The following is a 12,054-nucleotide window of genomic DNA, read 5'->3' as shown; positions in this document are numbered from 1 at the left end:
TATATACAACACTATGACACTGTAACACTATACAATTTACACTATTACACTATAACATATTTTATAGTGCCGGTGAGAAGGCGGGCAGCTGTGTTCTGCACTAGCTGTAAACGCCTGAGTGACGCCTGGTCGATGCCAATATACAAAGAGTTGCAATAATCTTTTTTTCTTTTTTTTTCAATAATATTTTTTTTGATTTTCACATTTTATGACAAAGACAAGACAGGAAAAACAAAACAAACAAACAAAAACAGACAGCTCAGCTCAGGCATGTTGTGGAACAAAGGACACAGTTATACACATACCAAAACATTAAATACAAAAATAATATACAAATATGGACACATTTGCAGTTTGGTGCAGTTTGGTGCTTGAAAGTCTAGATGGGTTAACAAGTCCAGAGAAAATAAAAGATATGCATATACATACATACATAACAATAATATACATAACTTTATCCATCAAGGTTAGTGGCATCGCATTTTATTATCGCGCTAACGCCCGTGCTTCATGGTTGAGGCTGGGAGTGAAAGCAATAAGTAGCACCGGCGAGTACAGGTTAGCATTAACGTTCCTTTAACATTCCTATGGCCGATGGTCGTTAGAGTCTATTGTTCCGCCGTTGTTGTTGTCGTCGCACGTCTAATTAGGTTGTCGACGCAACAATATGAAGCCTGCAGCTCAGTAGCTATTTCGGGGCAGGGATAGTGATAATTTGGGTCAAATCAGGGTTATCAGGAGGAACACCTGGACACATCAAACGGAGCACCAAAGCTCCGGTTGGGAAACACAGGTTGGGAAACACCGCCCTAGGGTATAGTACCCTCACATGTTGGGAAACACAGGTTGGGAAACACCGCCCTAGGGTATAGTACCCTCACATGTTGGGAAACACAGGTTGGGAAACACCGCCCTAGGGTATAGTACCCTCACATGTTGGGAAACACAGGTTGGGAAACACCGCCCTAGGGTATAGTACCCTCACATGTTGGGAAACACAGGTTGGGAAACACCGCCCTAGGGTATAGTACCCTCACATGTTGGGAAACACAGGTTGGGAAACACCGCCCTAGGGTATAGTACCCTCACATGTTGGGAAACACAGGTTGGGAAACACCGCCCTAGGGTATAGTACCCTCACATGTTGGGAAACACAGGTTGGGAAACACCGCCCTAGGGTATAGTACCCTCACATGTTGGGAAACACAGGTTGGGAAACACCGCCCTAGGGTATAGTACCCTCACATGTTGGGAAACACAGGTTGGGAAACACCGCCCTAGGGTATAGTACCCTCACATGTTGGGAAACACAGGTTGGGAAACACCGCCCTAGGGTATAGTACCCTCACATGTTGGGAAACACAGGTTGGGAAACACCGCCCTAGGGTATAGTACCCTCACATGTTGGGAAACACAGGTTGGGAAACACCGCCCTAGGGTATAGTACCCTCACATGTTGGGAAACACAGGTTGGGAAACACCGCCCTAGGGTATAGTACCCTCACATGTTGGGAAACACAGGTTGGGAAACACCGCCCTAGGGTATAGTACCCTCACATGTTGGGAAACACAGGTTGGGAAACACCGCCCTAGGGTATAGTACCCTCACATGTTGGGAAACACAGGTTGGGAAACACCGCCCTAGGGTATAGTACCCTCACATGTTGGGAAACACAGGTTGGGAAACACCGCCCTAGGGTATAGTACCCTCACATGTTGGGAAACACAGGTTGGGAAACACCGCCCTAGGGTATAGTACCCTCACATGTTGGGAAACACAGGTTGGGAAACACCGCCCTAGGGTATAGTACCCTCACATGTTGGGAAACACAGGTTGGGAAACACCGCCCTAGGGTATAGTACCCTCACATGTTCTCCTCGTGTCCCCTAGGGTATAGTACCCTCACATGTTGGGAAACACAGGTTGGGAAACACCGCCCTAGGGTATAGTACCCTCACATGTTCAGTAACTACTAGGGTATAGTACCCTCACATGTTCTCCCCGTGTCCCCTAGGGTATAGTACCCTCACATGTTCTCCCCGTGTCCCCTAGGGTATAGTACCCTCACATGTTCTCCCCGTGTCCCCTAGGGTATAGTACCCTCACATGTTCAGTAACTACGTTGATTAATAAATATAGCTATAGTATAACCAGGGGGGCAGTCAGACAGATATTTTGTGAAGCCACTAAGGAAATGAAAGTTCATATAATGGCCTGTTGTGGCGCTGTCATTGGACCCAGAAAAACCCATAGCCCCATAGAAGTCCATGTATTTGGGCCCAACTTCACCTAGACTGTATTACCTTAATATACATGGTCATGAATACTTTCTTCTTCCAGTCACTAGTTTAAAGTCTCATTTCTAATGTCATAATATTCTTTTTGGAAAATTATGGTCCCATTAATTAAAAAAATGACCATAAAGTCGTGTATGTTCTGAGGGGCGTGGCTACCGTTACAGTCTATCATAGGGATTCCCCTCCCACTCGAGTCAAAATAAAAACCAACGGAGAAGAAGGGGGGAAGTCCCGCCTCGTTGTCTGGGCCAGCCAATGGCCAGCTGGGCCCAAACGGATCTAGAAAGATGGCGACTTCCATTGCAAGGACTGACAGGCTTCATTTTACGTTCATGTTAGACCCGCGGAACGCTTTGTCCATATTTTTTACAGTCTATGAGTATAACACGCTGTGCACACTACAAAGCACACTGCACAGCACTGTGCGCAGTCAGATGCATACACACCGTCTTTATTACACACACACACACACAGCACTGTGCGCAGTCAGATGCATACACACCGTCTTTATTACACACACACACACAGCACTGTGCGCAGTCAGATGCATACACACCGTCTTTATTACACACACACACAGCACTGTGCGCAGTCAGATACATACACACCGTCTTTATTACACACACACACACAGCACTGTGCGCAGTCAGATGCATACACACCGTCTTTATTACACACACACACAGCACTGTGCGCAGTCAGATGCATACACACCGTCTTTATTACACACACACACAGCACTGTGCGCAGTCAGATACATACACAGTCTTTATTACACACACACACACACACACAGCACTGTGCGCAGTCAGATGCATACACACCGTCTTTATTACACACACACACACAGCACTGTGCGCAGTCAGATGCATACACACCGTCTTTATTACACACACACACAGCACTTTGCGCAGTCAGATGCATACACAGTCTTTATTACACACACACACACACACACACTGTGCGCAGTCAGATGCATACACACAGTTTTTATTACACACACACACACACACACACACACACACACACACACACACACACACACACTGTGCGCAGTCAGATGCATACACACAGTCTTTATTACACACACACACACACACTGTGCGCAGTCAGATGCATACACACCGTCTTTATTACACACACACACACACACACACTGTGCGCAGTCAGATGCATACACACAGTTTTTATTACACACACACACACACTGTGCGCAGTCAGATGCATACACACCGTCTTTATTACACACACACACACACACACTGTGCGCAGTCAGATGCATACACACAGTTTTTATTACACACACACACACACACACACACACACTGTGCGCAGTCAGATGCATACACACAGTCTTTATTACACACACACACACACACTGTGCGCAGTCAGATGCATACACACCGTCTTTATTACACACACACACACACACACACACTGTGCGCAGTCAGATGCATACACACAGTTTTTATTACACACACACACACACACACACTGTGCGCAGTCAGATGCATACACACCGTCTTTATTACACACACACACACACACACACACACACACACACACTGTGCGCAGTCAGATGCATACACACAGTCTTTATTACACACACACACACACACACACACCGTGCGCAGTCAGATGCATACACACAGTCTTTATTACACACACACACAGCACTGTGCGCAGTCAGATGCATACACACAGTCTTTATTACACACACACACACACACACACTGCGCAGTCAGATGCATACACACCGTCTTTATTACACACACACACACACACACACACACACTGTGCGCAGTCAGATGCATACACACAGTCTTTATTACACACACACACAGCACTGTGCGCAGTCAGATGCATACACACAGTCTTTATTACACACACACACAGCACTGTGCGCAGTCAGATGCATACACACCGTCTTTATTACACACACACACAGCACTGTGCGCAGTCAGATGCATACAAACAGTGTATGCATCTGATACAGACTTAGACTTAACTGATTCTTTTGCCTCAGAGTTCCCCTTTAACTTAGCCATTGCACGTGTCACCGCACATGCTGAGAAAACCTCCGGAAAGTCACGTTCACTTTTATCCATCCCCCCAGTTAGCAAAGGAATAGACGTCACCACTGCCGGTGGAGGAACTGTTGCCCACACCCGAGCACCAACCAGGTCGTTTCCCAGAATCACCGTCACCCCTGGGATCGGCAGCGCTGGGCGCACAGCAAGCTTCGCTTCCCCCTGGAATAATTCACATTTGAGCAAAACGTTATGCAAGGGAACCCACAGAATATTCATATCTATGCCACGGATAGGCACCTTGTCACCCGTGTCAGAATCCTGAGTTAAAGGGAGAACACCAGCCTGAATAAATGAGTCAAAAGCACCTGTGTCCCTCAAAGTAGTTACTGGCACTTCTTTTCCATTTTGCAGCAAAGCCACAGAGCCTTTCATGATGAACGGGCGGTAAGATTCCAGTGCTGCAACTGACGTGTCCCTATTTGGGCCGCAATTTGGTGTAGCACAAGTGGACACCGGACGTGGAGCGGCTGCGCCAGCCCCTTTTGGTTGCGAATGTCCTGCAAAATTATGAGTCCTGGGGTTTCCATTCAACCTAAAACATTCAGACTTCCAATGGCCCCGTTTATGACAGTAATTGCACACCTTGTTGTCTGGCTCACGCAAATTACCACTGCCATTAGAATTACTTTTAGCTTCAGCAGGAAAAGGTTTATCAGATCGGCCGAGAGACTCACTAGCAGTGTTGCCACCGCCAATTAACTGTTGGATACATATGTATCTATATGTATATATTCTATTGTCTTCATCTATATGTATATATTCTATTGTCTTCATCTATATGTATATATTCTATTGTCTTCATCTCCACAGAGAGACATTCAGAAACACACCTGGACAGAAGAAATTCAGAACCACACCTGGACACAGTAAGACTGGACACATTTTACACCAAATTTTTATTTCAATGAATGAAATGTTTAAATAGCAGCAGACTCATCAGATTAAATATACTCGTTGTATTCCTGTCTCATTGTCCAAATACAAATACTGACGATAAACACATACATTTAGACAAAAAAAACGATCCAATGTTGTTTATTTTAGCCAATTTTCTCATTTGTTTTACTTTTAGTTTACTTTGTAGTTTTAATGCTATGGATTGTTCAATGTAAAGTTGTAAATGAAGCATAATGTTTAACATGTATTAATTGTCTCCTCATATCAGATGTCCGTCTGCCGGCGTATTTAAAGGTCTATAGGGTCACTTTGGACGGTCTTGAACATGTGACATTCGTCACTGAACATCCCTCCCTCTCCAACATCTACACAGACCTCCACCTATCAGCGGGAGTGAGTGAAGGGGTTAATCAGCAACATGAGGTGTGGCAGCTTGAGACCGCCTCCAGCATGAAGACCCTCTATGACGTCCTAATCAAGTGCCGTTCCATCTTTAAGACCGTCCTCCCTGGCAGAGACACACCCAGCAGCAGAGTTCTGACCAATGGCATCGCTGGCATCGGAAAGACATTCTCCGTGCGTAAGTTCGCTCTGGACTGGGCGAGAGGTTTGGAGAACCAAGATATAGATCTCCTGGTTCTCTTCGCATTCCGGGAGCTGAACTTGGTCCGAGATAAGCAGCACAGTCTTCTCTCACTGATCCATGTTTTCCATCCAACGTTAGAGAAGCTCACAGCAGAGGAGCTCGCTGCCTGGAAAGTTGGCTTCATCTTCGATGGTCTCGATGAAAGCAGGTTTCCGCTGAAATTCCAGAACGTTGACGTCGATTCTGACGCCTTCGACAACAATGACGTCGTCTCTGATGTCACGGTGACATCATCGGTGGGCCTGCTGCTGACGAACCTCTTCAAGGGGAATCTGCTCCCCTCGGCTCTCTTCTGGATAACCACCAGACCTGCAGCAGCCAATCAGATCCCTCCTGAATGCGTTGACATGGTGACAGAAATACAAGGGTTCACAGAGCCCCAGAAGGAGGAGTTCTTCAGGAAGATGTTCAGTGATGATGAGGAGCTGGCCAGCACCATCATCTCACACGTGAAGACATCAAAGAGCATCCACATCATGTGTCACATCCCAGTCTTCTGTTGGATGACCGCTACCGTTGTGGAGGACCTGGTGAAGACAGGCAAGAGAGGACAGATGCCCAAGAACCTGACCGGGATGTACAGCCACTTCATATCGCTCATGATAAAAAGGATGATGACAAAGTATGATGAGACTGACAGGGATGTTCTTCTGCAGCTGTGCCTGCTGGCGTTTGTACATCTGAAGAAAGGCAGCCTCACGTTCTACCAAGAAGACCTGGAAGAGTGTGGTCTCGATGTGAACCACGCCGCGCTGTACTCGGGAGTGTGCACAGAGATCTTCAAAGAAGAGACCGTTCAATCTCAGAGAAAGATCTACAGCTTTGTTCATCTGAGCATCCAGGAGTTCCTGGCTGCAGTCTACCTGATGCACTGTTTCACACAGAAGAAGAAGAAGAAGAAGAACTTCCTGCAGAGAGCCATTGAAGAATCCCTGAAGAGTATGGGAGGAGGAGGAGGAGGAGGAGGAGAAGAAGAAGACACACAGAAGAACATGAAGGTACTGAAGACGTTCCTGGGAGATGATGTCAGTTCCTTGAAGGACTTCCTGCAGAGAGCCAGCGAAAAAGCCCTGAAGAGTAAGAACGGCCACCTGGACCTCTTTGTCCGCTTCCTTCATGGCCTCTCGCTGGAGTCCAACCAGAGTCTGTTAGGAGGCCTGCTGGGTCACACAGAGAACAGTCCAGAGAGCATCCAGAGAGTCATCAACAACCTGAAGGAGATGGAAACTAATAATACGAGTGTCTCTCCTGACAGATTAATCAACATCTTCCACTGTCTGATGGAGATGAACGACCTCTCAGTACATCAGGAGATCCAACAGTACCTGAAGTCAGCGGACAGATCAAAGACAAAACTGTCTCCGACCCAGTGTTCAGCTCTGGCCTTCATTCTGCTGACGTCAGAGGAGGTTCTGGAGGAGTTTGACATGCACCAATACAGATCATCAGGATGGGGGGGGAAATCCAGACTACTCCCAGCTGTGAGGAACAGCAGAAAGGCTCGGTTAGTATTCATGTGGATAGAAAACCTGTTAGAATCAATCTACCATCACACCTAATTACTATAATAATAATCGGGTCTCAAAGTGTGTGTGTGTGTGTGTGTGTGTGTGTGTGTGTGTGTGTGTGTTGCCTAAATGGAACTGACTGACACTCACAGAGAACAAAGAAAAAAAAAAAGAGAACATTCATAGATCAATCAATGCAAGTTACACACTGTAGTATTAAACCATTTTGGGCGGGAAACCCCTTTTGGTGTTAGCATTATGTTATGCTTTATCTGCTATTGAAAAATATTATTTTTATCGAAGAACGACTGACATAGAAACACAGCTTTTTCAGAAAACTGTATATATCTGACCAACTAGACTGTTCTTATATGACCTGTCAATATCTGACCAACTAGACTGTTCTTATATGACCTGTCAATATCTGACCAACTAGACTGTTCTTATATGACCTGTCAATATCTGACCAACTAGAGTAGACTGTTCTTATATGACCTGTCAATATCTGACCATCCTAGACTGTTCTTATATGACCTGTCAATATCTGACCATCCTAGACTGTTCTTATATGACCTGTCAATATCTGACCATCCTAGACTGTTCTTATATGACCTGTCAATATCTGACCAACTAGACTGTTCTTATCTGACCTGTCAATATCTGACCAACTAGACTGTTCTTATATGACCTGTCAATATCTGACCATCTAGACTGTTCTTATATGACCTGTCAATATCTGACCATCTAGACTGTTCTTATATGACCTGTCAATATCTGACCAACTTTACTGTTCTTATATGACCTGTCAATATCTGACCAACTAGACTGTTCTTATATGACCTGTCAATATCTGACCAACTAGACTGTTCTTAAATGACCTGTCAATATCTGACCAACTAGACTGTTCTTAAATGACCTGTCAATATCTGACCAACTAGACTGTTCTTATAGGACCTGTCAATATCTGACCAACTAGACATTGGTACATTTACATTACACTTTATAGTTCATTTCATTGAACATGAATTTGATCTAATCTGTGTTGATGATCACTGATTTTACATCATCTACATTTACAGACTTGTTGGCTGTCAACTCCGAAAGGCAGAATATGAGATTGTGGCTTCAGCTCTCAGCTCTAATCCTTCACATCTGAGAGAATTGGACATCAGTTATAATTACATAGAGGATCCATCCATGGACCTGCTCTCTGCTGCATTGAAGAGTCCAAACTGTCATCTGGAGATACTGAGGTCACATTATTATTAATAGTTCTGTTTTATTATTTATAGTTTGATTCTTAATAATAAGAGTGTTAATAAAGTTGACATCATGGTATCCCACTGATTAGAATAATAATATGGTCAGAGTTTGTGTTGTCTAGTTCACACTCTCACATCACAATGCTACGGTACAGTAACTACAATATGTGATCCATCATGGCTGCTAGGGGATTATCATTATCAATGCTACGGTACAGTAACTACAATATGTGATCCATCATGGCTGCTATAGGGATTATCATTATCAATGCTACGGTACAGTAACTACAATATGTGATCCATCATGGCTGCTAGGGGATTATCATTATCAATGCTACGGTACAGTAACTACAATATGTGATCCATCATGGCTGCTAGGGGATTATCATTATCAATGCTACGGTACAGTAACTACAATATGTGATCCATCATGGCTGCTAGGGGATTATCATTATCAATGCTACGGTACAGTAACTACAATATGTGATCCATCATGGCTGCTAGGGGATTATCATTATGTGAACTAATGGGGTACAGTGATTACAGTAGTCATGTTGGCACGCACACACACACACACACACACACACACACACACACACACACACACAATTCCTATGTTGGAAGATTAAGATTATGATGATTTACTTCACATTATCCCTGCCTTCTCTTTCCATCTCTTGGGGTCTTTACTCCAAAACTGTGATATTCAGTCCAGATATTTCATGTGTAATTACAGACTTGCTGGCTGTACCTTCACACAGACAGGATTTGAAGTTCTGCTCTCAGCTCTCAGCTCTAATCTTCTCCATCTGAAAGAATTGGACCTCAGTTTCATCTGCCTGCAGGAATCACAACTGCTCCAGCTCTCTGCGTTACTGAAGAGTCCACAGTGTGGACTGCAGATCCTGGGGTAAAGAATGTGTGTTCTCTCTGTGTGGATCTCTACTTGAACATCAACACAGCACTTTGTTAAATGTGTATTTCTCTGCAGGTTGTCAGGCTGTGGAGTCACAGAGGAAGGCTGTTCTTCTCTGGCTTCAGCTGTGACCTCCAACCCCTCCTCCCAGCTGAAACAGCTGGACTTGAACTTCAGCCACTTAGGAGACTCTGCTCTGAAGAAGCTGTCTGCTGCCCTGGAGACTGTCAAGTGAGTAGACTTGTGTAGAGCGGCCGTCAAAGGTTCCAGGTTAAATTCCCGGCTCCTCCTGGCTGCTACATGTCGAAGTGTCCTTGAGCAAGACTCTCTGAACCCCTAACAGCTCCCGATGAGCATGCATGTTTTCCTCTGCCATCGGTGGGTGAATGTGAACTACATTGTAATGTAAAGCGCTTTATAAATGCAGTTTCCCATATTATCATATCATATTACCATATGATCCATGGTTCATTCTAGCAGAGATTTAATATACAGTAGATAGTGTCTATGTTCCATGGTTCTATAACATAGATTAATATACAGTAGATAGTGTCTATGTTCCATGGTTCTATAACATAGATTAATATACAGTAGATAGTGTCTATGTTCCATGGTTCTATAACATAGATTAATATACAGTAGATAGTGTCTATGTTCCATGGTTCTATAACATAGATGAATATACAGTAGATAGTGTCTATGTTCCATGGTTCTATAACATAGATTAATATACAGTAGATAGTGTCTATATTCCATGGTTCTATAACATAGATTAATATACAGTAGATAGTGTCTATGTTCCATGGTTCTATAACATAGATTAATATACAGTAGATAGTGTCTATGTTCCATGGTTCTATAACATAGATTAATATACAGTAGATAGTGTCTATGTTCCATGGTTCTATAACATAGATTAATATACAGTAGATAGTGTCTATGTTCCATGGTTCTATAACATAGATTAATATACAGTAGATAGTGTCTATGTTCCATGGTTCTATAACATAGATTAATATACAGTAGATAGTGTCTATGTTCCATGGTTCTATAACATAGATTAATATACAGTAGATAGTGTCTATGTTCCATGGTTCTATAACATAGATTAATATACAGTAGATAGTGTCTATGTTCCATGGTTCTATAACCTAGATTAATATACAGTAGATAGTGTCTATGTTCCATGGTTCTATAACATAGATTAATATACAGTAGATAGTGTCTATGTTCCATGGTTCTATAACATAGATTAATATACAGTAGATAGTGTCTATGTTCCATGGTTCTAGAGAGAGAGCATTTTGTTCCTCAATCTAATCCAAATCTGAGAGATACGTGTTAATCACATGACCACAGAGATATGGTACCAATGTGTGTGATGTTTGGACAGTCTTAATCACATGACCACAGAGATATGGTACCAATGTGTGTGATGTTTGGACAGAGTCTTAATCACATGACCACAGAGATATGGTACCAATGTGTGTGATGTTTGGACAGAGTCTTAATCACATGACCATAGAGATATGGTACCAATGTGTGTGATGTTTGGACAGAGTCTTAATCACATGACCACAGAGATATGGTACCAATGTGTGTGATGTTTGGACAGAGTCTTAATCACATGACCACAGAGATATGGTACCAATGTGTGTGATGTTTGGACAGAGTCTGTGGGAGAATGATGACAAAATGTGTTTAGTAAATATTTGGTGGGACTAAAACAGGCCGATGTGAGACATTAAGCAGCAGGTTTTGACTTGATTCATTGTTGTTCTACTTCCTACAGTGTGAATCATGGAGGAGAACACTGGACTAAACCTCAACTCCTTACAACACGTGAGTCTGTCTGTCTGTCTGTCTGTCTGTCTGTCTGTCTGTCTGTCTGTCTGTCTGTCTGTCGGTTCCAGGGGGTCCTTAGGGGGTTCCAGGGGGTCCGTGGAGGGTTCCAGGGGGTCTGTGGGGGGTTCCAGGGGGTCTGTGGACGGTTCCAGGGGGTCCGTGGACGGTTCCAGGGGTCTGTGGACGGTTCCAGGGGGTCTGTGGAGGGTTCCAGGGGGTCTGTGGGGGGTTCCAGGGGGTCTGTGGGGGGTTCCAGGGGGTCCTTGGGGGGTTCCAGGGGGTCCGTGGAGGGTTCCAGGGGGTCTGTGGGGGGTTCCAGGGGGTCTGTGGGGGGGTTCCAGGGGGTCCGTGGAGGGTTCCAGGGGGTCCGTGGGGGGTTCCAGGGGGTCTGTGGGGGGGTTCCAGGGGGTCCGTGGACGGTTCCAGGGGTCTGTGGACGGTTCCAGGGGGTCTGTGGAGGGTTCCAGGGGGTCTGTGGGGGGTTCCAGGGGGTCTGTGGGGGGTTCCAGGGGGTCCTTGGGGGGTTCCAGGGGGTCCGTGGAGGGTTCCAGGGGGTCTGTGGGGGGTTCCAGGGGGTCTGTGGGGGGGT

At 44.8% G+C, this 12,054-nt stretch overlaps 1 protein-coding gene across 2 annotated transcripts in view; it reads left to right on the top strand.

Annotated features, from left to right (window-relative positions):
- The window catches only part of LOC308310795 (NACHT, LRR and PYD domains-containing protein 3-like), a 28,918-nt gene that overhangs the window by 13,093 nt on the left and 3,771 nt on the right, over window positions 1-12,054 (top strand). For both annotated transcript variants that reach the window (XM_080757227.1, XM_080757228.1), the window contains 6 exons: window positions 5,202-5,257; window positions 5,557-7,438; window positions 8,522-8,695; window positions 9,441-9,614; window positions 9,696-9,851; window positions 11,413-11,462. In XM_080757227.1, coding sequence (XP_080613353.1) covers window positions 5,202-5,257; window positions 5,557-7,438; window positions 8,522-8,695; window positions 9,441-9,614; window positions 9,696-9,851; window positions 11,413-11,462 — 2,492 coding nt within the window. The remainder of the gene's footprint in view (window positions 1-5,201; window positions 5,258-5,556; window positions 7,439-8,521; window positions 8,696-9,440; window positions 9,615-9,695; window positions 9,852-11,412; window positions 11,463-12,054) is intronic.

The sequence above is a fragment of the Protomyctophum bolini genome, assembly GCF_963924005.1.
Source record: "Protomyctophum bolini genome assembly, chromosome: 23".
NCBI lineage: Eukaryota > Metazoa > Chordata > Actinopteri > Myctophiformes > Myctophidae > Protomyctophum > Protomyctophum bolini.
This window is presented reverse-complemented; position numbering and strand designations above follow the sequence as displayed.